The sequence below is a fragment of the Lotus japonicus genome, chromosome 2 (assembly GCF_012489685.1).
Source record: "Lotus japonicus ecotype B-129 chromosome 2, LjGifu_v1.2".
NCBI classification, from domain to species: Eukaryota; Viridiplantae; Streptophyta; class Magnoliopsida; order Fabales; family Fabaceae; genus Lotus; species Lotus japonicus.
In genome coordinates, this window is record NC_080042.1 from 81,576,831 (window position 1) to 81,603,350 (window position 26,520).

The 26,520-nt window shown below is 43.0% G+C and overlaps 3 protein-coding genes across 3 annotated transcripts; 1 reads left to right on the forward strand and 2 right to left on the reverse strand.

Moving 5' to 3' along the window:
• Nucleotides 1–4,177: 4,177 nt before the first annotated feature.
• On the forward strand, nucleotides 4,178–4,834 carry LOC130737113 (uncharacterized). Its single transcript, XM_057588882.1, has one exon. It carries the CDS (start codon nucleotides 4,178–4,180, stop codon nucleotides 4,832–4,834), a length of 657 nt encoding a protein of 218 aa, XP_057444865.1.
• An 11,460-nt stretch (nucleotides 4,835–16,294) lies between these two features.
• Nucleotides 16,295–18,703, reverse strand: LOC130737114 (uncharacterized). Its single transcript, XM_057588883.1, has 5 exons — nucleotides 18,678–18,703; nucleotides 18,042–18,558; nucleotides 17,494–17,634; nucleotides 16,690–16,827; nucleotides 16,295–16,495 (listed from the first exon to the last, which is right to left on the reverse strand). The coding sequence occupies exons 1-5, from the start codon at nucleotides 18,701–18,703 to the stop codon at nucleotides 16,295–16,297; spliced, it is 1,023 nt and encodes a 340-aa protein (XP_057444866.1).
• Nucleotides 18,704–21,209: 2,506 nt separating this feature from the next.
• Nucleotides 21,210–26,424, reverse strand: LOC130737115 (putative FBD-associated F-box protein At5g56690). Its single transcript, XM_057588884.1, has 5 exons — nucleotides 26,270–26,424; nucleotides 25,164–26,126; nucleotides 23,885–24,022; nucleotides 21,538–21,681; nucleotides 21,210–21,362 (listed from the first exon to the last, which is right to left on the reverse strand). The coding sequence occupies exons 2-5, from the start codon at nucleotides 26,109–26,111 to the stop codon at nucleotides 21,210–21,212; spliced, it is 1,383 nt and encodes a 460-aa protein (XP_057444867.1). The 5' UTR covers nucleotides 26,112–26,126; nucleotides 26,270–26,424.
• Nucleotides 26,425–26,520: the final 96 nt, after the last annotated feature.

The window sequence follows — 26,520 nt, forward strand, 5'->3', positions numbered from 1 at the left end:
TGTTTACAGCAAGTTCCTAGAAAAATATGATGAGATTTTTCTTGGAAGGCATTCTGGAACAGAATTCCAACTAAGTGCAATTTATTTAAGAGAGGAATTCTCACAGACCATACATCTTTGGCTTGTGCTTTCTGCGATTGTGAGACAGAGTCATTAGAACACCTCTTTTTCTCTTGTTCTCTGTCTCTGCAGGTCTGGAATTCGTGTTATAAGTGGCTAAACATCTCTACCGTTCTTCCCCTCGATTGTAAGATTACACTTTTTGCAGCATGGAGGCGAATTCTGGAATTTAAAACAAAGAAGAGGTGCTCATACTATCTAGTCTGCTGTGATATGGTCCCTGTGGCTTCTGAGAAATAGTATTATTTTCAAAAATGCAGAGAAGGATGCTGAAAGGGTATGGGAAACAGCGCAATTTAGAGCTTGGAACTGGTTGCGAGCTAGAAACAAATGTTTCCAGTGTTCCATGTATGAATGGATTACAAATCCGAGATATTGTTTAGGATTTCTTTGAATGTATGGATCTTCTACTGGTGCTGTTTGTGCATTGCTTTGTTACTGGTATAAATCAGCGGATTGACAGGGACTTATTAAGTAGCAGTTGGCTGGATCAATTTGCGGTCTTGGGATTTAGCTCTTATTTGGGATGTTAATGAGCAATTCAAGTTACTGTTTCTACTTGGCTTTGCTATTGATCGCTACTGATATGCCTTAGAGTACTTCAAGGGATTTGTTCTAACCAGTAGCTTTGTTTTTGGATAGTATCTTAGAAAGTTAAGGCTACCAGATTCAGAATAAGTTGTTTACTTTTTGCTACATTTTGTTGATTGTGTCTCTGTAATGGTTCATCTGGACTTTTCTTTTCTTTTATATTCCCTGTTTTTGCTCCTTGTACATGCCATGGGTTGATGTACCTCTAATACCTCTTTAATACAATTTTGCTTAAAAAAAATATTATGAGATAACATTGTATAAAAATGGAAGAAGATGGAGTTTGAATAAATAGACGATAGTTCGGAATGCATCCTCTCTATCGAATGTTGTTTCGGTGGAGGAAGGTCCTCCGGATTTAATTGAATTTCTTGACTCTAATGTAATGACTTCAATGTCTGCTTAATTTATGGCAATATGTTTAGTTCAAAAAAAAAATAGATGATAGCAATGATTCTCAAGACTCACTAAGATTCAAAGACTACGAGAGCTAGAAATAAATTTAACTAGTCAAATTTATAATAGAATTTAGAACACTAATAAAATTAATATAAATTACACCTAATAGTAATAATCTTAACTTTAATTGAAATGATATGTCATACAGAAGTATAAGCACTGCAGGAAATTTTCCTCTCATTCCTCCTCACTATAACCGAGCTCTTCATGAGAAGATTTTGAAGTTAGAGTTGAAGAGAGGAAAAGATATCCTAACCAAATATATACAATGAGTGATGAAAATTAATTACCCAAAAATTAAGTTGTTCGGTAAAAGACTTTGATAATTTTATATTATATTTCTAATATGTCCTTCTATGTAAGATGTCATTTTGACTTGAAGTGTGGATAATTCACAAGTCCACCTACTATGTGTTGAAATTTCACTTTTTATTAGAATAATATGGAGGGGCAACCGGGCAATAATGATCGAAATGTAGACCATTTCGTCATAGAGGTTCTGATACCACGATAAGAATCAATTATCCAAAAACCTTAAATTGTTGAGTAAAAGACTTCGAATGATTTTATAATATATTTTTAACAATGAGTTTAATTATTATGCAGTGATATTCTTATTTTTTTTTACATAATCATCCAATTAGAACTTATCATTTTGCCATGTCATAATTAAATTTGAATTTGAATAACTCTACATTGTCAGATAAATTAAATTCATATTTTTTTCACATTAAATTCATATAATGTATGAGAAAATTGTTAATGCATTGTCAGTGTAAACTTTTTTTACACATGCATCGACTTAATTTCCGTCACATAAAAAAATAATTTTTTTAATTAAAACTAAAAAAAATGTAACTACTTGTTCCTATGTGGTATAATGTGATGTGATTGGATGACAATGTAAAACTTCTTCACACTCATAATGCATATCTATCAATCTCATAATATATTTTCTGGCCAATATAAGCTCTAGGTTACTTGGCCCAACATAATATTCAACTACACTTCCTGGAAAATATCAATTTATACATTCAACTTATTTTATAAAACCAAGAGAAAATAATTGCATGAGCCCCAAAACACAACTTCGTGAGTTGGGAACAGTTTCACTACTAGGGAAATGGAGATGGCGTTTTCTTCAAGACCCTGGCCAATTCTGGTGTAAAATTTTAGTTGCAAAATATGGAAATGGTGATTCACAAAAAGCGTCGGTCTGGTGGAAGGATTTGGTGAGGACTTGTGTTGGAGAGGATGCTGAATATTGGTTTGAAGGTGGGATTAGTAGGAGAATTGGGAGAGGAGATGCAGTTAAATTTTGAGAGGATGATTGGTTTGGTGGGGGGAGGTTACAAGACAAGTTTGCTGGTCTCTATGCCATTTCAAATCAACAACAATTTAAGGTGGCAGATATGGGTTTGTGGGTTGATGGTAAGTGGATTTGGGATTTTCAGTGGGCTTCGGGCTTGACTACAGATTTTGAGCCGATACAATTTAAGGAAGGAATTAATGAATATTGTATCGGCTGTATCCTTGAATAAGGATAGGAATGATTCTTGGAACTGGATTAAGGAAGGGAGTGGCTTGTACACAGTTCGATCGGCTTACGATTTGCTAATGGATTTCAATCTTGAGGAAGAGGATCCTGTTTTCAGACGTATGTGGGGCATCCTTGCTCCGTCAAATGCTGTGGTTTTTGGGTGGAAGGTTTTAATTGATCGGGTCCAATCCAGGAGCAACCTTGCTCGACGGAATGTTCCAATTCCTGATGTGTCCTGCCCCTTCTGTTCTGTGGCTGAGGAGACCTCAGCTCATTTGTTTTTTAATTGTCCTTTTTCATGGCAGGTCTGGACTGCAATTTTGAGGTGGTTAGGTACAAGTCCTGTGCTTCCTGATGAGGCAAGATCTCACTTCTGTCAATTCTCGTGGGATAACTCTGTTGCGGTAAGGAAGGGACTCTTGGTTCTTTGGCTCTCAACTGTGTGGCATCTGTGGATTGAGAGGAATGCAAGGATCTTTCGTGGGGAGGTGATGGGTGTTGGGGAGGTGTTTGAACAAGTAAGAATGAAAGCCTGGATCTGGCTGAAGGCTAAGAAGGAGAGTTTTTCTCATTCACTTTCCGATTGGTATAATGAGCCTATTATTTGCTTTAATTCTTTGTGAAATGCGGTGGTTCAAAGCCTGGTTAGTAGCTGTGGTCTGCAAGTATGTCTGTTAGTCTTTGGCTTATTGATTTGCTTGTTCCCGCAAGATGTTAGTGTAAGTATTTCTTGGAAGCATTTATTTTTGCAAGTGCATATTCTTTGGGGAAGCTTTTGGATTTTACGTGCATTATTTGGTGGGGTTTGCTGTGCTGTCTTGTGGAATTATCTTGATTGTCTTCCAAGCTGAGGTGATCACTTTGCTCTGTGCTTGGCCGTGGATCTATGATGGGAGTGCTAAACTTGATTTCTTCAACTTGGCCTTGGTGCTTCCAAGTGATGAAGGTTTTATTAATTTGAAAATTTGCTTTTGAAAGCCTCAGCAGTTTTCAAACGAATCTCTTGCTCTGATGCCAGAAGGGTTGGTTCTGTCTATTGTTTAAAGCTTGTGGTCTGAGGAATTTTTTCTTTTCTACACTCTGTGGAGTTGAAAGAGCTGGGCTTGGGCTGGGTTAATAGTCTTCTTTGTAAACTTCCTTGAAAATATTCTCTTGACTTTTCAAGATTGGTACTATTTTTCCTTGCTAGGTTTTCCCAAGGGGGTTTTACCCTAGCAAGGTTTTAATGAGGCTTGTCTTGGTTAGTCTATTTTCAAGGAGATATTAGGTAGGGTAGTTCCTTCATCTTTAGGTTTTGTCTCTTTTTCTTCTCTTTCTCCTTTTGTATTGGGTTGAAGTACCCCTTGTACTTCTATTCAATATATTTCTAATTGCCTATCAAAAAAAAAGAAAAAACTCATAAGTCAAATTGGCTTGGGGGGTGGCTGTCTGCATGGCACGTTTTATCGGTTGTATAACCTATCCAAGATGAAGTGGAACTGTGTCAGTGATTGTGGTAATTGGGAGCAAGAAGTGTGGCGGTGGAAGTTTTTATGGCGGCGTCCTCTAGTAGGGAGGGAGTTGGAGTGGGAGCAGGCCTTACAGGGTGCGGTTGGGGTGGTTCAATTGTCTGAAGGTGTGCCTGATGCGTGGACTTGGCTACCAAGTAATGATAGAATTTACTCTGTTCACTCATCATATCTTTTCTTGCAGGAACCTGTGTTACCTGATCAGGATCATGCTCTTATGCATGTTTGGCAGTCTTATGCTCCATCCAACGTGAAAGGCTTCGCCTGGAGGGTGCTACTTGACCGTATTGTGAGTAAGGAAAATATGTTGAAGCGTGGAATTTTTTCCTCGGTTGGGTCAGCCTCTTGTGCTCTCTGCAATAACCATTTGGAAACGTGCTTTCACCTTCTATTTTCTTGTCCGTTTTCGATTGGTGTTTGGAATGGCTGTCTTCAGTGGTTGGGCTGTTCACTCTCGCAAGTCACTTCTGTTCATGAACATCTATCTGGTTTCAGGGTTGGCTTAACTCATTCTCAGCAGCGCTTGTGCCATTCTATTTGGTTAGCTGTCATTTGGTCTGTGTGGCTTGCTCGGAATGAGGTGGTATTCGGGGAGGTGCTGCCCGCTTTGAGGTAATCTTGGAACTGGTGAAGCGTCGTTCGTGGCAGTGGATCAAGGGGAATAAACATGGGTTCTGTTATTCCTCAGCTGATTGGTTTGGAAACCCCCTTCTGTGTATTCGTGGATCTTAGAGGGTTTTGTGTTGCTGCTTTGCTCTGTTTAATTGCTGATTTTATATCTGGTTTTGGGGGTGCTGTTATTGTGATTTTCATGGTTTACATGGAGGGCTGTTAGTGGTATTGGGGCGTGTTATTGGGTTTGTGTATCTGGTGGGTGTGCTGGTAGCTTGGGTCTGATTTCATTCACTAGGACATTGTTTTTTCTTGTTTTTCCTTCTGCAACACTGATCGGGTGGACCACGAGAGCAGGGCTGCCAAGTGAAGAAAAGAAGCCTGTGCACTGAGTTGCGGGACGGACCCGAGAGGGGCTCCTGCAAGGGACTCCAATGCCAAAGTGAGTAGAGGAATCGAGCAAAGAGGTAGCAGAAATTAGAGAGAGTAACGTACCTTAGAATGAGTGAGCTGCCCCCCTTATATACAAGTTGGGGTATTAGGGTTGGAGCCATGCAACGTCATGCATGGCTCGTACTGGTGGGTCAAAGGCCGTTGGATCCTCCTGCTCCCTCTGCGGTTTGCAGCGATCCAACGGTTTAGATTGCCTAGGGGGCCCACCATCCAACCACCCTAGTTCCGTAGGGTGGTTGGCCTAGGTCAACCCCTAGGTGGTGGGGTCCATGTCCTCGAGCTAGGGGTGAGCGCCGTCCCGCTCGTGATCGAGTCTACTCGGGTAACACGGCTACCTGGTCGTCCATATTGGGCCCCACTCGGGTAACACCCTTACCTGGTCGTCTCACACGGGTGACACCCCTACCTGGTCGTCTCGATCGGGTGACACCCTTCCCTGGTCGTCCCAGAACAGTAGCCCCCCAGCTCTAGTCCACTGAGGTAGTGGGCTAGAAGCTTTCGGTCAGGTTTATGCGAATTTCCCTACATCCTTTGGATCGGCACCTGCCAACTCTTGCTGGAACAAGTTGCCCCCTAGCTCTGCCTTACTACATGAGTGAGACGTGAGCTTAAGAAGGTGAAGATGAAGCCGGAGGGGACGGTCATCATCCCCATGATACGAGACGATCGTCAATCGTACGGTCGTCACCTCCATGATGTGGGACGGTTGTCATCCTCATGATATGGGACGGTTGTCACCCCCCCTCCCCCCCCGTGGACCTCGGGACGGCGAGGTAACGACTCGAGTTCCAAACGTTACGTAACAGTAACATGAAGCGACGTCTTGGCAGTGCCATTAATGCGTCTGACAACAATTGGCACGCGTTACGTCGTTTTATTTCCCTTGCTGACGTGGCGGAAGCTGATTGGATGATAGTTTTCCCGCCTCCCCTAGGGTCATCATTACAGACGTAGGGTTTGGTGAAGCGTTCCTAACTTCCCTTATAAAAAGGGCAGAAGAGATTTCATTTGCGTTTTCCTTCTTCTTCTGCACCTCAAGCTCTCATCTTTTCATCCTTTGAAGCTCTCCATTCCGTCGTCGTAAGGCGCAGTTTCCAGGCGGTCGTCTTTCATTTCCCGGTGATCGTCCTCTTCTTGTTACTTGGTGAGTTCTCCTCGACTTCTCCCGCATTTTATTTTCTTCTTCTTCTCCTCGTCCCGTCCTCTAGGGGTTCTTAGGGTGCGTCTTTTCGGAAGGGAGAGAGTTGGCTCTCCCCCCCCCCGTGTGGCGGAGGGGCGGTCCGTGGGCCGGTCCTCCGGCGCTGGGTTTGCTCTCCCTGCCGGGGACAAAGGCGGATCCTACTGGTTTTCCCCTTTGAGTCGTGGTCAATAACTTGAGATATTGAAACGACGCTTTCCCTTGTGCAGGTTTAAGTATGACCGGAGCCGAAAAGAAAAAGGGCAAAGCGGTCGGGGGCAAAGCGGCCGGGGGAGGTTCCAAGCCGAAGATGAGCAAAGATGCTCCGAAACGGAAAAAGATCGACCGAGAGAAGTGGCCTCATTTGGAGGGTGACCGAGCGCATTTAGACGATTGGTGTCGGGAAATACTGAAGCTCGAGTCCTGTTACGCCAATGAGGACGAGGGACACTTCCGGCGACAGTATTATTTATCCGAGACGCAGATCGGTCCGGGGCATGATGTTTTTGCGCCTGGCAAGGAAGAAAGGCTCCCGCAGACCCCCCCATTCGGCATTTATATGCATATTTATACTATGAAGAAGGTGAAGGTGCGGATGCCGTTAACCGACTTTCAGGTTTCCGTGCTGCGTCATATGATGGTGGCGCCCTCCCAACTTCACCCCGGGGGCTGGGGTTTCGTGCGCGGTTATGAGACCGCTTGCGCGATTTTTGGGCAGGTGCCGTCCCTGCCTCTCTTTTTCCATCTTTTTGCGGTCGCCCATACCCAGGGTCACGGCGGTCACGGCATGGTTACTCTGAGGACGATGTTCCCGATCTTCAAAGCCTTTGCTGATTCGTATAAAGACTTCAAGGACCAATTTTACCGGGTGGCGCCGACCTCGCCGCCTCCGTTCTGGTGGTTCGTGCCAGGACCGACGGGCGGGATGCGGGCGCGTTTTCTGCTGGCCTGGAACACGGCCCACTATAGGGAAAAGGTGACCTCATTCAGTTTCTCGGACGAGGGGGCCCTGTCGGGGACCGATTTGAAATTCAAGAGGCTGTTGATGGGCGCTATCCGTTATGTCATGGAGGGGGACAAGAAGGTCCCGGTTCGTCCCCTTCGATGCTATGACTTGTGTTCTTATAGCGTTCGAAGGAACGCTAAGTTGTTGCGTAAGCTACTTACTTGTGATACTCCTTCCCGTTGCTTTTTCCTATTTCGAGTGCTAATGTTGTTTTCATTGTTGGGCAGGTGGCATGGCGGACATTGACAGGACTTTGTTGGACGCGATACAGGTTGAAGACGAACAGTCTTCTGATGAAGAGGTGGATCAAGGGAATGATGTGGCCCAGGGGGAAGAGGGACATGTTGAAACTCAACCCCAGCCCGACCCGGAGGACGGGGGAGGGGCCGTAGTTGGGGGGACCTCCGATCCCGTCCAGGAGCAAGGACGGTCGGTTTCTGAGGGTGAGGGTACCCAGGGCCCGGCCTCGAAGAAGCGCCGAGTGGAGGACCATCAAGATCATGATGATGGTGAAGTGCAGGGCTCTGACCCGGAGCGGGCAGTGCCCGTTACCGTGGTACCCCCGCCTGAAAGGCTGTCCATTTGGGGTCCTAGGGCTGGCAACTGCCGGGAGCACCTGGCGCAGATCGACGATCTCGTGCTGACGGAGAATGACCAAAAGTACTTGGGTGATCGGGAGCCTGCCGGACTCCTCAATTATGTTCTCCGTGCCTCGCTCAAGACTGCATCTGCTGTCAGGTATCTCCAGCTGTCGACTATTCCTGAACTGGAGGAGCTCAGGGAGAAAACAGAGAAGGATGATCAACTGATATCCTCCATGAACAAGGAGCTGGAAGAGGGGTGCTCTGCCATCGAAGAGCTAAACAAGTTGCTGGACAGCCTGAAGCTTGAGAATGAGCAGCTGAAGAAAAAGGTTCAGGACGGCGAGAAGGCTCGTGAAGATCTGGAGGGGCGGCTGAAGTCTGCGGAGGGGAAAGCGGAGACCGGCGCGGCTCGCGTGAAGGAGGTAGAGGCTGCCTTGCTGAAAGAGCGGGAACAGGATTCGGTCCTAAAGAAAGGGTTTGAGGCCAGGATCGCCTCTCTGGAAGCAGACAAGAAAAAGCTGACGGCCACCGTGTCCAAGATTAACAAGGCTTCTTTCAATAATGCGGTGAGCCAGCTTACAGTTGTCAATCCGGGCTTGGTGACCGGTCCGGTCGGGTACCGAAAGGTGGTCTCCGAAGGCCGGATCGGGACTGTGGATTCCAAAGGAAAATTTACCCCAACCTTCCCAGAGGAGAATGCCCCCTGAGGGGGTTGTAATTTCATTTTGTTCTGGTGTCTTTTCCTTTTTCCATTTTGTTCAAGTGTTCTAAGCCGTGCGAGGCTATTGTAACCGTTTGTAATGACAATCAATGTTAATGGATGCACTACTCGGTTTGTTTTATTTCCGATCTATATTATTCGACGTGCTCGGTTGGGTCTTGTGATTGTCCCGGTAGGACTTTTTATTGTTATTATTTTTTTTTGCGGGGCCGCGTGGTTATGGTGCCCCGAGGGCTTCTAGATCCCATGCCCGGTCGGGTCTTTCGATTTGCCGTGCCCGGTGGGTCTTGTAATTTCGTGCCCGGTGGGTCTTTTGTTTGTCGTGCCCGGTGGGTCTTTTCGTTTAGTGCCCGGTGGGTCTTTTAGTTTAGTGCCCGGTGGGTCTTTTAGTTTAGTGCCCGGTGGGTCTTTTAGGTTGGTGCCCGGTGGGTCTTTTAGGTGGTGCCCGGTGGGTCTTTTGGTTTGGTGCCCGGTGGGTCTTGTTGTTTGTTCCGATCGGTGCTATGAAAATAACTTAACAAAACGCTCTTTCTTGATTCATTAAATAACGCAAGTGTGCATGTCGGTTACAAGAGGAGGATTGGAAGTAGCTCCTTGATTCTAGACTTAAGACAATAAAAGAAAAACAGAACCGATTCCAAATGTTTGAATGGCAGTGCTAGCTGTAGTAGCGGTTCAAGTTGGTGGCATTCCAAGTGCGGGGGATTTTTTCGCCCGAGAGCTTCTCCAACTTGTAGGCGCCGGTGCCGGTTGCTTCAGTTATTCTGTATGGGCCTTCCCAGTTGGCGGCCAACTTGCCTCGCTCGGTCCCTCGGGCTCCGATGCTGGCGTTGCGGAGGACTAAGTCCCCTGGTAGGAACGCGCAGTGGACGACCTTCTTGCTGTAGCGGATAGCTGCATGCTGCTTCGTGATCAACTCCCTGCAATTGGCAACGGCTCTCCTTTCGGCGAGAAGGTCCAGGTCTTCATTGATGAGTTGGTCGTTCTGTCCCGGGTCGTGGCCCATGGTACGAGCGCTCGGCTCTCCAATCTCTGCTGGGATCACCGCCTCTGTGCCGAAAGTTAGGCGAAAGGGGCTCTCCCCAGTCGTAGAGTGCGGCGTTGTGCGGTATGCCCAAAGGACATGATCGAGTTGCTCTGCCCAGTTGCCCTTAGCGTCGTCCAGTCTTTTCTTGAGCCCTCTAAGGATTACTCGGTTTGCCGCTTCGGCTTGTCCGTTCGTCTGGGGATGTTCCACAGAGGTGAAGTGGTGTTTGATGTGTAGTCCGTCTACGAGCTCCTTGAACCCTTGGGAGGCAAACTGTGTGCCATTGTCGGTAATAAGGACTCCAGGTACCCCGAATCGGCTGATGATGTTCTTGTAAAAGAAGCGTTGTATGCGGGCCGAAGTGATAGTTGCAAGGGGTTCTGCTTCAATCCACTTGGTGAAGTAGTCTACCGCGACGACCAGGTGTTTCAGCTGTCCTGGCGCGGTTGTAAAAAGTCCCAAGAGGTCCATTCCCCATTGGTGGAAAGGCCAAGGGGAGACCATAGTTGAGAGACGTTCGGGCGGGGCTAAACGGTGGTCGGCGTGTTTCTGGCATGGGTCGCAGCGTTTAACGTGGTCGGCTGCGTCTTTCTCCAGGGTGGGCCAGTAGTAGCCGGCTCGGAGGACCTTTCTCGCCAGGGAACGCCCGCCGGGGTGGTGGCCACAGCTGCCCTCATGGATCTCGGCGAGCACATACTCTGCACGCTCCTTTGATAAGCACTTAAGAAGAGGAGTGGAAAATCCTCTCTTAAAGAGGTCTCCGTTCACCAAGGTGTACCAGGAAGCGTTCCTAGTCAGCTTCTTGGCCTCCGACTTGTCGGGTGGTAGCCAGCCCGTTGTGAGGTTCTTAACAATAGGGGTCCTCCAATCGTCGTCCGTGCCAACGCTCAAGGTGTGGATTCCAACGGACCGGTCGGAGCCCGCGACGTAAGGGAGGACCAGTGTGCCCTGAATGACTGTCCTGTTCAGTCCGGGTTTCCCGGTGCTAGCCAGCTTTGCTAGGGTGTCCGCGCGGTCATTTTCAGCTCTTGGGACGTGGCGGAACTCCACCTTACGAAAGGTGGAAGCCAACTGCTTCAGGTGGGAGAGGTATTGTTCCAGAATTGGGTCCTTGGCCTGCGCCTCTCCGTTAGCCTGTGAGACCACTAGTAAGGAGTCGCAGCAGACAAGTATGTCCTGCGCCCCCAGGTCCCGCGCTGTCACCAGACCGGCGATGCAAGCTTCATACTCAGCTTGGTTGTTAGTGGCCGGGAAATTAAAGCGCAGCGACTGTTCTACGATCATTCCTGAGTTGCTTTGTAGGACGATCCCGGCGCCGCCCCCCTCTTTGTTGCTAGAGCCATCCACGTGGACGACCCAGGAAATTTCCGCCGGTGGGTCTTCTTCGCTCGTGAGTTCGACCAGGAAATCTGCGAGGACCTGCGCCTTGATCGCCCGTCTGGGCTCATATCGAATATCATGCTCGGAAAGCTCGATCGACCAACCCACCATTCGACCGGCTAGATCCGGTTTATGGAGGACTTGCCTGACCGGTTGGTCTATGCGGACAATGATGCTATGAGACTGGAAGTACCTTCTTAGTCGCCTGGCCGTGGTTAGGAGGGCGAGTGCCACTTTTTCGAGCATCTGATATCTTAGCTCAGCTCCTTTGAGCGAGCGGCTGACGAAGTAGACCGGAAGCTGGGCTCCCGCTTCCTCTCGTACCAGCACGGAGCTCACAGCCTTGTCTCGGACAGCTAAGTATAAGTATAGGGGGCTCCCCTGGCTTTGGACTCGATAGGATCGGTGGGGAGGTGAGAACCTCTTTCAGCCGGGAGAAAGCCTGTTCGGCCTCTTCTGACCAAGTAAAGTTTGCTCCTTTCTTTAGCAGGGCATAGAGTGGTAAGGCTCTTAGGGCAGACTTCGGGAGAAACCGTCCGATTGCTGCCATCCGCCCCGCCAATTGCTGGACTTCCTTGACCGTCCTAGGGCTTTTCATTTCTACAATAGCCTGGCACTTTTCGGGGTTTAGTTCAATCCCACGACTGGTGAGCATATATCCCAGAAACTTTCCGCTCTTGACTCCGAAGGTGCATTTTTCGGGGTTGAGGCGCATATTGTACTTCTTCAGCTGTTCGAACACGACGGCCAGATCGGCTGCATGATCGCCCCCCTTTGGTGTTTTCACGATGATGTCATCAATGTAGACTTCGACCGACTTCCCGATCAGCGCCCCGAAGATTCTGGTCATCAATCGTTGGTAGGTGGCCACTGCGTTTTTCAGGCCGAATGGGAGCATAGTATAGCAATACGTCCCCCGATCGGTTATAAAAGCGGTCTTCTCTTCATCGTCTCTGTACATCGGAATCTGGTTGTACCCAGAATACGCGTCCATGAGGGACAAATATTCGTACCCAGAGGAGTTGTTCAGATCCGTGTAATCCACGCACATCCTTTGTTCAGATCCGTGTAATCCACGCACATCCTCCACTTTCCGTTGGATTTTTTAACCAGGACCACGTTCGAGAGCCAAGTGGTGTACTTAACTTCGCGAATGATCCCGGCTTTCAGAAGTTCTGTTGTCTGTTCCTTGATAGCTTCCTGCTTCTCCGCGCTCATCTGCCTCTTCTTCTGGGCCACTGGCTTGAATCTACGGTCTACTGATAGCTTGTGACTGCAGAATGCCGGGTCGATGCCTGGCATATCTGCGGACGACCACGCAAATAGGTGCCCGTTGCTTCTCAGGAGGGTCTCAAGTCGATTGGAAAGATCTCGAGGGAGGTCTCGCGCCAGTTTGGTGGTTTGCTCGAGGCCACGGCCGATCTGGACTGACCGTGATTCCCCGTCCGGCTTTAGACGTTGGTCCTCTCTGGATTGGTCCATTCGTGGATCGATGTCCGCCAAGCACGCACCTGCTCGGAGATGGAAGTTTTCGACCCTTTTACCTCGGTCGGGTTCTTTCCTCTTGCGATCCTCACGCGCCAATCTGCAGCTAGAGTTATAACATCCCCTGGCCATGGTTAGGTTTCCGCGTACGGAAATTGCCCTACCGGCCCACGGGTATTTCAGCATCAGGTGGTGGGTGGAGATGATGGCTCGGTAGACATTGAGGCTTGGTCTGCCGATGATGGCGTTGTAGGCTGTTGGGAATTTCACCACTAAGAACCGGGCCTTGATAGTCCTGCAAACATTAGGGTCTCCTAGGGAGAGGTATGCATCAAAATATCCTAACGGTAGGACTCTGTCCCCAGTGAACCCGATCAGATCATGGTCATAGGGGATCAGGTCTTTCACAGATAAGCCTAGGGTTTTGTAAGCATCGTAAAACATAATGTCAGCAGAACTACCTGTATCGATGAGTACTCGTCGTACCTTACCGTTTGCGATGAGGGCTTCTACGACGATCGAGTCGTCCTCCTCGCCGGTGTCCGAGCCGTAGTCGTCTTCTGTGAAGGTGATGGGAACTTTCTGCTGCGTTGTACGAAGGGAGTTAGGACGGGGCCTCCCAGCGGCTGACATCATAACTCGAGTGCTTTTCTTCCGACTGTTGTTTGACGGTCCACCTGCTGCCCATCCTCCAGCAATCGAGCCGACGTCGACCAGGTTGGTCCCGTGGCGTCGTCGTACATCATCTCGGTCCCGCCGTTCTGGAGAGTGGCGCCCGGGACTCCTGCGCCGGTCGGGGGTTCTACGACGGGGGCTCCTTTCTCGAGGAGGTGTACGTGCACGATTCCTGGGGGGGTCCGGGCCCGGGCCCTGGGTGGGGTGGGTGATCGTCTGGGAGGTGGCGAATGTGGACGAGGGGGGTGGCCTGAGGAGATGGCGACATACTTTGACAATCTCCCGATTCTAACCAGCTCTTCCACCTTGTCTTTCAGGTTCAGACATTCGTCCGTGTTGTGACCGGGGCTGTCATGAAATTCGCAAAACCTCTTGGAATCCAGCTTATCCCCCCGTGTGAGTAGTGGGGGAGGTTTGTCCCTGAGGTCAGTAGAGGCTCTCTCCCGCAAGATGAGGGAGAGGGAAGAGTTCAGGGGGGTGTAACTATCGAACTTCTTCCGCTTCTGCTTTTTCTCATCCTGGCTCTTCCGTCGCTGTTCGCGATCGCGCTTAGGTTCACCGGGGTCTCGGGCTTTCTCAGAGAGCCGATGGCCTGGGTTCTGATTGGTGGACCTTAATGTTGCTGCCCCTCCATGTTAATATATTTCTCTGATCGGGTCTGGAATTCCTCCAGTGTCCGGGCCTTCTTTCCATCCAAAGAAGTTAGGAAAGGACCTGGCCTAAGCGCTTGTCGTACCAAGATCAGGCGGACCTGAGGGAGGAGGTCCGGAATGTCTCCTGCTTCTTTGTTGAAGCGGTTAAGGAAAGCCTTCAGGGATTCCTTCTCGCCCTGCTTGATCAGGGCCAATGTTTCTTCTGACTTCGGAATGTTTCTTATCGAGGAATACTGGGTCAAGAAGTTGGACAAGACTCCTTCCCAGTTGTGGATGGAGTTGTTGGGGAGGTTTTGGAACCAGTTCATCGGGCCCTTCCCCAAACTCATCGGGAAGCAGCAGCAGTAGATCGGGTCAGTAGCCCCGGCGTACTGCATGGCTCCCACGAAGAAGTTGATGTGCTCCGTCGGGTCGGAGTCACCCTCATAGAGCTTCATTTTGGGCCTTGACCATCCTGGGGGGAAAGGGGTCGCCATGATGTCTGGAGAGAGAGGGCCATTGATCGTCTGAGGTAAGGTCACCAGGGTGCCATGTGGGCGGGTCGAGTCCCTGAATGGTTCCCTGGTGGAAACGGGGCTCCTCCGTCCGGAGTAACTTCTGCGCGGGGAGTGGTACCTGCGGTGATGGGGGGGTTGATTCACGGCCCTTTCAGTGGTTTGTTCTTGGCCATGATCGTTGTGGTGGTCTGACGGGGGAGGTGGCCTCCTTCCCGTTTCCCCCTCCTGAGAGAACGCCGGTTCTTGTCTAGAGAGATCTTCCAGTTCCTCCAGCTGGCGGAGGCGCGCTCGAAGGGCGCGGATCTCGTCCCGAGTGTTGCGGGCTTGGACATTGCGCTCCTGCCCTTCCTCTAGAGGATGTTCCTCCTCCATCGCCCTAACCCGGGCCTCCAGCCTGCACAGGGCTTCGTGCGCGGCATGGGGGGTAAGGATCCCTGTCTCCGGGGATCGCCCCCGGGGAGGAGTCGGAGGGGTAGTCCTCTAGGGTCGGGGGGAGTGTTGGTGGTTCGCGGATTCGTCCAGAGTCTCCACATGACCCTCGGGGGTTCGGTTGAAACGGCGAGAGGTCTGTCGGATTTCTACCATTGCTCGTTGCTGCTGCACTTGTCTCTGACGGCACGTGGTGAAGGAAAAGTTTACTCGATCCCCACAGACGGCGCCAAATGATCGGGTGGACCACGAGAGCAGGGCTGCCAAGTGAAGAAAAGAAGCATGTGCACTGAGTTGCGGGACGGACCCGGGAGGGGCTCCTGCAAGGGACTCCAATGCCAAAGTGAGTAGAGGAATCGAGCAAAGGGGTAGTAGAAATTAGAGAGAGTAACGTACCTTAGAATGAGTGAGCTGCCCCCCTTATATACAAGTTGGGGTATTAGGGTTGGAGCCATGCAACGTCATGCATGGCTCGTACTGGTGGGTCAAGGGCCGTTGGATCCTCCTGCTCCCTCTGCGGTTTGCAGCGATCCAACGGTTTAGATTGCCTAGGGGGCCCACCATCCAACCACCCTAGTTCCGTAGGGTGGTTGGCCTAGGTCAACCCCTAGGTGGTGGGGTCCATGTCCTCGAGCTAGGGGTGAGCGCCGTCCCGCTCGTGATCGAGTCTACTCGGGTAACACGGCTACCTGGTCGTCCATATTGGGCCTCACTCGGGTAACACCCTTACCTGGTCGTCTCACACGGGTGACACCCCTACCTGGTCGTCTCGATCGGGTGACACCCTTCCCTGGTCGTCCCAGAACAGTAGCCCCCAGCTCTAGTCCACTGAGGTAGTGGGCTAGAAGCTTTCGGTCAGGTTTATGCGAATTTCCCTACATCCTTTGGATCGGCACCTGCCAACTCTTGCTGGAACAAACACTATTGTATTTTTGGTTGAGTACCCCTTGTACTCCCTATTAATACATTTTTGCTTATCTAAAAAAAACTCATAAGTCAATTATTTGTTTAGGACTTTGTACGAGTTTTAGCGTTTTAATTTTTATGTAACTGTTAGTGGGAGCATGTTTTGTTCCTAATCTACTTATGTACACTCTACATTTTCCTTTTATGTATTTCTCCCACACTTGACTGGTCAATAGATTTTCCTTAACATTACATGACAAAGACTTTGAAGTTTGAACTAAATAAAAACATGTTCATTCAAATAAACAAATCTCTGTTATCCAGAATGAACGACACAGCTGAATTACAATATATAAAGCATGGAATAACCATGTACTCTTGACCTTCTTGTAAATCTTCAGTAACTTACACGGTTGAAAATTCTAAAATCAAACTACACCATTTCTTGAATGAGAACAACTTCTCTTTTACTTATTCCAGATTTGACTTGCGTAGCTTCCAAGTGGGGATGAAAGTCATCCTCTTCAAGAAAAGAGCATTTTCCATCACAAATTTAGCAAAACTTAACTCATGCTCGGATCCATCAAAACTCAAAAACTTTACCACTTGAAGATTTAAAAAACAATGAGGCTCACAATCATAATTCAACAGTTCTTGGTCAACTAGTAGTTCCTGACATAATCATCCATCAGTAGAAATATATTAGTATATAGCTCCACAAAATCCAATTAAGACATAATGGAATAACTAAATGAATTACATGTAAAGCACATCACTATTCACAAAATACAAATATTGAAACTGTTGAAAGTTAGTAAATTTCAATTAGCTCGTGACTAGCAGTTCAAATCGAGTTAATAACTCACATGGAAAATAAGAGTCTTTAGATTTAGTGTTTTGAAAAGTAATGCCAAAAGAATTTCACCAGTAACATTTCCTAGCTCCAGATGACTTAACATTTCGAATGAAGGAAGATCTGTCAATGAATCTTTTGCTAGCCGCACCTGTTCAACAATAATAACATTGTTGAGTTTTGTTCATAATAGGTTTCCTTAACACGGCAAAGAATTTTGCACTAAATTAGCATGCTTATTAAAATAAGCAAATCCATGTCATCTAGAAGGCACATGAAGGGCACAAATGATTTACAATTAAACATGAAATAAAGTTGTATTCCAAAGTTGACAATTCCAAAATCATAACATTACGACATTTCTTAAATATACGAACAGCTTCACTTTTACTTCTTCCAAATTGGAGTCACTTAGCTAGTTAGCTTCCATTAGGAATGAAACTCATCCTCTCAAGGCAAGAGCATTTTCCAACGCAAACTTAGCAAAACTTAACTGATGTTCAGAACCATCAAAACTCAAAAACTTTTGCCACTTATAGAATATTTAAAAACAGTCAGGCACATGGTCATAATTCATCAGTTCTTAGTTAAGTTAGAGTAGAATCTAATTAACCACCATCATTCAGCAGTAGAAGTATATTATTCTATAGCTCCGCAAATTTCAAACAAGACATAATGGAAAACTAAATAAATTAGATATAGAGCTTATCTCGATCTAGTCACAAAATGCAAATCTGCAAAAGTTTGAAAGTATGTTTATAAAATTTAATTAGCTTGTGACTAGCAGTTCAAATTGGTCAATGAGTCAATAACTTACCTGAAAAATTAGAGTCTTTAGATATGGTGTTTTCAGGAGTAATGCCAAAGAAATTTCAGCAGTAACATTTGCTAGCTCCAAATGACTTAACATTTTAAATGTAGGAAGATCTGCTAGAGAATCTTTTGTTAGCTGTAAAACCTGTTTAACAACAAACAAAATGTTGAGTTTTGGTAGTGAAATGAAATGAAGTCAACATATATATATTAAAGAATGGAACAAATTTGAAATCTTGAAGGATCAAATATTTATAATCATGAATAGGGTGTTTGGACCACTAAAGTTTCTCACTTACAGTTTTAATTCCTCATGTTCATACTAATGTGATATATTTACTGACATTGTTATTTAGCAGGGGAGATTATTCTAAATTATCTGACGATGAGATATATATATATATCTTGTATTCTCGTTGTTAAATTTATTTGAGGAAACCATAAACCATCTGAAAGTCACTTTAATCACAATCCTTTGGCAGAATCCTTTGACATACAGAATGATAGTTTACTCTTTTTTTTGGTTGGAAATGGTGAAGTAAGGAAAAGTACCTCCTCCCCTGACATCCCAAACTTCAAATATTCTACATTTTGAAATTGCTTCAGAAGCTTACTAGAAAGAGCCACCATTTCTTGCACACTAATCTCCTCCTCATATATATCAACATCAATATTAGCAGAAGCAATATGTGCTGCAGATAGATCAAATACAATGGTGTCCGGTAGTAGATAACCATTATAAGTGAATTCTGCTAGACTTGAAGCACAAAACTTTAGGACAGTATATGAATTATTAGATGCAGACCGACGTCTAAAGTCCTTTATAGAAACCACTTTAAGCAGAGGTGCTTCTAAAGTGACACACTTTAAGCTTGATGACCAGGTGCAATCATCTGTCTTATAAGTTCTCAGAACTGGGAAATCAAGTTGAACATTTCCAGATTTATTAGTAGGGCCACTAATAAACTTGATTCCAGACAAATTCAGGACTGTGAGGGATGAAAAAAGAGCAGAGGTGGGAACTTTAATATCACAACGATCCACATTTAGCACCAGTTCCTCTAAAGACCTGTATCTCAGAAGAGAATGAGAGGAAATGGCTTCCTTGGTGCTCTGAAAGAAAGGAAATTTACTGCAAAGCTGTTTCTTCTTTGGATTGATGCAAAGCTTTTTTACTCTCCGGCTTACAACAGCAGATATCCACCGATCCACATGGAAAGATTCGTACTTCTCTGATAAATCAAGTGAGAAACTCTGGATGCTTGAACTATTCAGATGAAGAAGTACCCTGTACACAAAGCTCAAGAAGTCATTTTTTCTGATTTTTTTGGAAGAATATCGCTCTCTATCTTCAAAGTGCAGATCAGTTATGAATGTCCAGCTGTATATCCATCTCTTGGATAAAACACTTGTACGGACTGCATCTTTTGTAGGAAGCAAAGAAAGAATGCGACCAATAATGAAGTCAGGGAGGTTACTTATCATGTCTTGAACCCTATTGGATTTACGCCTCTTGCGGGATTCCATGTTGATAGCAAGTGCCTACAAAAATAAGTACAAGCACATTACTATATATCACACACATAACATTGTCTAAAAATTGAAGAAGATAAGGTTTGAATAAATGGATCATTGCAATGATGCTCAAGACTGCAATATTATGTGAAATGAGGGTATCTAGCTTTTCTTTTTACATGCATGGAGATGGAGGGATACTAAGAAACGGGCACCATTAACATTGTACCAGCTATTTGTATTCAACTTGACTTTGGCTTAAGAATTGACAAAGCTTGAAAGTTTATCTGATTTCAGCAAGCATCACAACATGCATTATGCATTTTACAAAGCCAAAATTGATTTATTAGTTTGAGAGGTGCAATAGCAATGAACAGCTAGCGCATGCAAATAGACATTGTGAGTATGTGTAGTGGGTTGCTAATTAGGAATGCTTAACATATAGTACTCGATTTAAAACATAAAGAATCATCAAAGGGGTACAGTAGAAGTACAGAGTTCATGGTTCTTACCGGTGTTGGTGTCCACGACGACTACGAACCGAAAGAGCTCAATACTGTGAAAAAAGAGAAAAAGGTGATGGTGAATAGCTTCAGAATCTAAGTGAGCTATGTGAAGTGAAGTGAAGTTGTAATAATAGAAAAAGATGTTTATATATATATGAAAGAAAAATACAAAAAAAATAAACATATGGGCTCTCAAGATTGAGGCCGAGGAATGAATAAGGAGCCCAATAAATTTGTTGTTTTTTACTCTAAAAAAAACACTATAAAAAGGTAAAAACACATTACTAGGCACATTTTTTGTCTTCTCATATTGAATGTTAAAAACACACTCATTTCATGTCCTGATCCTCATTGGATTTATGCCTTTTGGGGGACTCCATGTTTATAGCAAGAATTGTTATTGTTATATATAGGCACGCTTGCACACATAGAGCATTGTCCAAAAATTAAGATGATGAAGTTTATACATTGTTGGATGGTGTTCAAGACTGAATATAATTTGTATATATTGTTGTTAATGAGTGAATCAAACAAATACAGAGTCGGAATTAGCAAAAAATAAAATAAAATACAAGAGTCAGAGACGGGAATACGGCTTACAAGAAAGTCGACAGCGCATCAGCCAACACCGACAGTGAGTCGCGGAGGAGGCTTTGCTAGGGTAAAATTAGAAGTTAAAAAATTGAAATGATTTACAAAACGATAAAAATATAAAAGAGTTAAAAATAATAAATTTTAAAGGTAAAAATATAAAAACTAAATATGAAAAAATTATATTTAGATGACAAGAGTTTTATTTAATATATATTAAATATTTAATTTAATTAAACTTAAACAACCACCACTTATATAAAAACTCAAGCATTTAATGTGTGTGCACCGTTAGTGTAAACTTTATTTACAAAGTCACCCAATTGAATTCTGCAACATTAGCGTTGTCAGTGTAAAACTGTTTTATAGTGACAATGCATATCAATTAAACTCAACTCAATTGTTTACATTGTAGTGGGAAGAGCCGAATGAGAAAGTTAAAAAAATACCATGAGAACATTATTATAATAATATTTTTTAAAATTATCTAGTTCAAACATTTTATTATTTGATTATCATATCCAAATGTTTTATTATCCTTCATTCAATATCCAAAACATAAGTGTAATTATATTAGACGGCACCAAAACTTCTATATACCCACTCTATTGCTAATTTTATGTAGCACACACTTGATTAGTCAAAGAAAAATATTATACACACTCATTTTACACTTACAACAAGAGGAGATTCTAGAGTTGAATAAAAAAGAGAAAAATGAAAGATAATGATGAGATAAGTAAAAAAGAGATACATAGTAAGAAAAAGTTGGCGAAAATTAGAGGAAAAAGAAAGAGAAGTGTAAATGAATCAAAATGTCTTTGTTCAAAACACTTTCCTTAACCTCTCCTGAGATAAACAAAATTAGCACTAAATAATCATGCTCATTCAAAGAAACAAATCCCAGCTGTCATTTGGAAGGCGCGCAGCACAAATGAAGTATGTTGTATTCTTGGCCATCTTGGTAAACTTTCAGTAACCTAAACGGATCGAAATTCCAAAATCATGGAACTAGAAAACATTTCTTAAAGGAGAACAACTTCTCTTTTATTACTTCTTCCAAATTGGAGCTGAATAGCTCCCAAGTAGGGATGAACCTCATCGTCTTCTAAGCAACAACATTTTCCATCACAAATTTAGCAAAACTTAACTCATGCTCAAAACCATCAAAACTCAAATACTTTACCACCTGAAGAGTAGTTGAAAAACAATCGGGCACACAGTCATAATTCAGCTGTTCTTGGTCAAATTGGAGTAGTTCCTGATCATCATCATTCAGAAAATTCCAAGACATATTGGGAAAAAAAAAGAACTCAATGAATTAGATAGAATCACAGAAAGCTCATCACTAAAAATCCATATATACAAAAGTTTGGAAGTATGTTTATAAAAATAAAATAGCTTGTGACATGATAGTACTTCAGTTAATAATTTACCACAAAAATAAGAGCCTTCAGATTTGGTGTTCTTGGAAGTAATGCCAAGAGAATTTCACCAGTAACCTTTCCCAGATTCAGCTGACTTAACCTTTTAAATGTAGGGAGATCTGCCAGGGAATCTTTTGCTAACTGCGGAAATACCTGTTGAGTTTTGGAAATCATATAAAATGAAATCAAAGGATTGGAGAATGGAGCATTGAAAATGTTGAGGGTTTTGCTCTGTAAAATTTTACTAGTTTTAAATAATATATAGTAAAAATATTCATAACATCTAAACAAACAAAAGAAAAACTAAGTTACAAAAAATATTCCATTAGCCTCATTTTAACTAAGGTTAACTTATTCGAGGGGTAAAATGTGTATTTTAAATAAAAATGAAGCTTTTTTGTCGGCCAATAAAAATGAAGTTTTTTTTGAACGTATAAAAATCACTATTTATATCAAATAATCAACGATTGATATTGTAAATTGTAATGGGAGAACCGAATGACAAAGTTGAAAAATGACTGTGAGTGGCAATATGAGTTGGCGAGGCGGGCTTGATCCGACCCGTCGCTAACCCGCTGAAATGTGAGTAGGGTTGGGCTAGTCCACTTTTAATATTTCGTTCCAAAGTTTCAACTCAATCCATATTTTGGCAGGAAGAAGGGTAGGTTGTGCGAGCAAATGTTAAGAAATCTTTTACTTTTTACATGTTGGCACTATCACAATATTATTCATTCTTTATCTTTTAAGGTTATGTGTGTTCAATAAGAAAGTCTCACCAATACCAATACCAAAAAATATTTATCATGTCATTCAAAAAAAAAATCACGCGTTATTATTAAAAGCTATACCTTTAACCTCAATCAATAACTTCAAGGTTGACAATAGACTTTCCTAAACGGTTGAAAATTCTAAAATCTACGACATTTCTTGATCATCAAAATGTTGATGGGTTCAACAATAATGATATGTTTACACCTCATTTTTTATACACCTCATTTCCACTTATTTTAATTTTCATCTCTCTCCTCTTATTATCTATCACATCTCATATTTTCTCTCTCTTACTTTTTATTTTCTTTCTATCTCTCTCTTCCTTCCACATTTGTCCACCTCAAACAGAGGTGTGAAAGCAACATTGAGAGCCTATTGGGAGATTCCATGTTTAAAGCAAGTTCCTTGAAAAATAATTATGAGATAACATTGTATAAAAAAGGAAGAAGATGGAGTTTGAATAAATAGACGATAGTTTGGAATGCGTTCTCTCTATCGAATGTTGTTTCGGTAGAGGAAGATCTTCCGGATTTGATTGAATTTCTTGATTCTGATGTAAGGACTTCATTGTCCGTTTAATTTATGGCAATATGTTTAGTTCAAAAAAAAAAGATGATAGCAATGATTCTCAAGACTCACCAAGATTCAAGGACTATAAGAGCTAGAAATAAATTTAACTAGTCAAATTTATACTAAAATTTAGAACACCAATATAAATTACGCCTAATAGTAATAATCTTAACTTTAATTGCAAGGATATGTCATACACAAGTATAAGTACTGCAGGAAAATTTCCTCTCATTCCTCCTCACTATAATCGAGCTCTTCATGAGAAGATTTTTATGTAACTGTTAGTGGGAGCATGGTTTGTTCCTAATTTTCTTATGTACACTCTACATTTTCCTTTTATGTATTTCTACCACACTTGACTGACTGGTCAATCGACTTTCCTTAACATTACATGACAAAGTCGACTTTTGTATGAAGTTTGAACTAAAAATAATCATGTTCATTCAAATAAACAAATCCCTGTTATACAGAATGAAGGACACAGCTGAATTACAATATATAAATTAAAGCATGTAATAACCATGTAAATCTTCAGTAACTTAAACGGTTGAAAATTCTAAAATCAAACTACAACATTTCTTGAATGAGAACAGCTTCTCTTTTACTTCTTCCAAATTCGACTTGGGTAGCTTCCAAGTAGGGATGAAACTCATCCTCTTCAAGACATGAGCATTTGCCATCACAAATTTAGCAAAACTTAACTGATGCTCGGAACCATCAAAACTCAAAAACTTTACCACTTGAAGAGTAGTTAAAAAACAATCAGGCACACCATCATAATTCAACACTTCTTGGTCAACTTGGAGTAGTTCCCGACATAATCATCCATCAGCAAAAATATATTAGTATATAGCTCCACAAAATCCAATTAAGACATAATGGAATAACTAAATGAATTACAGGCAAAGCCCATCACTATTCACAAAATACAAATATTGTAAATGTTGAAAGTATGTTAATAAAATTCAACTAGCTCCTGACTAGCAGTTCAAATTGAGTCAATAACTCAACTCACCTGGAAAATAAGAGTCTTTAGATTTGGTGTCTTGAAAAGTAAGGCCAAAAGAGTTTCACCAATAACATTTCTTAGCTTCACATGACTTAACATTTCAAATGAAGGAAGATCTTTCAATGAATCTTTTGCTAGCCACCCCTGTTCAACAATAATAAAATTAGTTTTGTTCATATAGGTTTCCTTGACACTAGGTGCAAAGAATTTTGCACTAAATTAGCATGCTTATTAAAATAAGCAAATGGAAGGCACATGACATGAAGGGCTCAAATGATTTACAATAAAACATGGAATAAAGTTGTATTCATCCCATGTCCTTGTAAACCTCTATTAACCTAAGTTGTCAATTCCAAAATCATAACATTACGACATTTCTTAAGGCAAGATCATTTTCCATCACAAACTTAGCAAAACTTAACTCATGCTCACAACCATCAAAACTCAAACTTTTGTCATTTGAAGAGTATTTAAAAACAGTCAGGCACAGTCAAACGGTCATAATTTATCAGTTCTTGGTCCAGTTAGAGTAGTATGAGTATCTAGTTAACCACAATCATTCAGCAGTAGAAGTATATTATTATATAGCTCCGCAAATTCCAAACAAGACATGATGGAAAACTAAATAAATTTGATATAAAGCTCATCTCTAGTCACAAAATGAAAAGGTCCGGAAGTATGTTTAAAAAATTTAATTAGCTTGTGACTAGCAGTTCAAATCGGTCAATGAGTGAAAAATTATAGTCTTTAGATATGGTGTTTTCAGGAGTAATGCCAAAAGAATTTCAACAGTAACATTTGCTAGCTCCAAATGACTGAACATTTCAAATGTAGGAAGATCTGCCAAAGAATCTTTTGTTAGCGGAATAGCGGTAAAATCTGTTTAAGTTTTGGTAGTGAAATGAAATGAAGCCAACATATGAATTAAAGAATGGAACAAATTTGAAATCTTGAAGGATCAAATATTTATAATCATGAATAGGGTGTTTGGACCACTGAAGTTTCTCACTACCAGTTTTATTTCCTCATGTTCATACTAATGTGATATATTTACTGAGATTGTTATTTAGCAGGGGAAATTATTCTAAATTATCTGACGATGAGATATATAACTCTATTCTCGTTGATAAATTTATTTGAGTAAACCATAAACCATCTGAAAGTCACTTTAATCACAATCCTTTGGCAGAATCACTAATGAAAACATAACTTTGACATACAAAATGATAGTTCACAAAATGATAGTTTGCATTTTGGTTGAATATGATGAAGTGAGGAAAAGTACCTTCTTCTCTGACTTCCCAAACTTCAAAAATTCTACATTATGAAATTGCTTCAGAAGCTTACTAGAAAGAGCCACATTTTCTTGCACACTAATCTCCTCCTCATATATATCAACTTCAATCTTAGCAGAAGCAATATGTGCTGCAGATAGATCAAACACAATAGTTTCCGGTAGTAGATAACCTTTATAAGTGAATTCTGCAAGACTTGAAACACAAAACTTTAGGACAGTATATGAATTATTAGATGCAGACCGACGTCTAAAGTTCTCTATAGAAACCACTTTAAGCAGAGGTGCTTCTAAAGTGACACACTTTAAGCTTGATGACCAAGTGCACTCATCTGTCTTATAAGTTCTCAGAACTGGGAAATCAAGTTGAACATTTCCAGATTCATTAGAAGGGCCACCAATAAACTGGATTCCAGACAACTTCAGGAGGGTGAGGGATGGAAAAAGAGCAGAGGTGGGAACTTTAATATCACAACGTTCCACCTTTAGCACCAGTTCCTCTAAAGACCTGTATCTCAGAAGGAAATGCGAGGGTAAAGCTTGATCCTTGTTTGAAATAAGGTAAAGCTTGATCCAAAGCTTTTTCACTCTCCGGCTTACAACAGCAGATATCCACTGATCCACATGCAAAGATTCGTACTTCCCAAATAAATCAAGTGAGAAACTCTGGATGCTTGAACTATTGAGATGAAGTAGTACTCTGTACACAAAGCTCAAGAAGACAATTTTTCTAACTATTTTGGAAGAATAACCCACTCTATCTCTAAAGTTCAGATTGGTGATGAATGTCCATTTGTATGTCCAATTCTTGGATAAAACACTTGTACGGACTGCATATTTGGTAGGGAGAAAAGAAAGAATGCGACCAATAATGAAGTCAGGGAGGTTACTTATCATGTCTTGACCCTTACTGGATTTACGCTTCTTGTGGGATTCCATGTTGATAACAAGTACCTACAAAAATAAGTACAAGCAACAAGCACATTACTATATATATCACATACTAATTGAAGAAGATGAGGTTTGAATAGATGGATGATTGCAATGATGCTCAAGACTCCTCACTGAGATTCGAGTACAGAGTTCATGGTTCTTACCAGTGTTGGTGTCGACGAGGACTACGAAACGAAAGAGCTCAATACTGTGAAAAACGAGAAAGAACAAATGGAGAAAAGGGTGATGGTGAATAGCTTCAGAGACTGAGTGAGCTATGCAAGGAACTAGCCTACGAAAAAAGTTATAGGAAATAACAACAGAGCAGAACAAGGACATAAAACAGGCTGGACCTAGAGGCAGTGTGGTCAAGTCTACTAACACACTGAAACATCAAGTCACGTCGAGTCAGTCA

What these genes read in the sequence shown, in the direction of transcription:
- LOC130737113 (XM_057588882.1), top strand. Translation starts at nt 4,178, where the DNA reads ATGAAGTGGAACTGTGTCAGTGATTGTGGTAATTGGGAGCAAGAAGTG.
- LOC130737114 (XM_057588883.1), bottom strand. Translation starts at nt 18,703, where the DNA reads ATGTGGATCGGTGGATATCTGCTGTT. An exon ending in ATCGGTGGATATCTGCTGTT is followed by an intron (nt 18,559 to 18,677) that starts GTAAGCCGGAGA and finishes TCTGAGATACAG; the next exon opens with GTCTTTAGAGGAACTGGTGC. An exon ending in TTGGGATGTCAGGGGAGGAG is followed by an intron (nt 17,635 to 18,041) that starts GTACTTTTCCTT and finishes GTTGTTAAACAG; the next exon opens with GTTTTACAGCTAACAAAAGA.
- LOC130737115 (XM_057588884.1), bottom strand. Translation starts at nt 26,111, where the DNA reads ATGGAATCCCACAAGAAGCGTAAATCCAGTAAGGGTCAAGACATGATA. An exon ending in TTGGGAAGTCAGAGAAGAAG is followed by an intron (nt 24,023 to 25,163) that starts GTACTTTTCCTC and finishes ATTGTTGAACAG; the next exon opens with GGGTGGCTAGCAAAAGATTC. An exon ending in TGAAGGCTCTTATTTTTGTG is followed by an intron (nt 21,363 to 21,537) that starts GTAAATTATTAA and finishes GATGATGATCAG; the next exon opens with GAACTACTCCAATTTGACCA.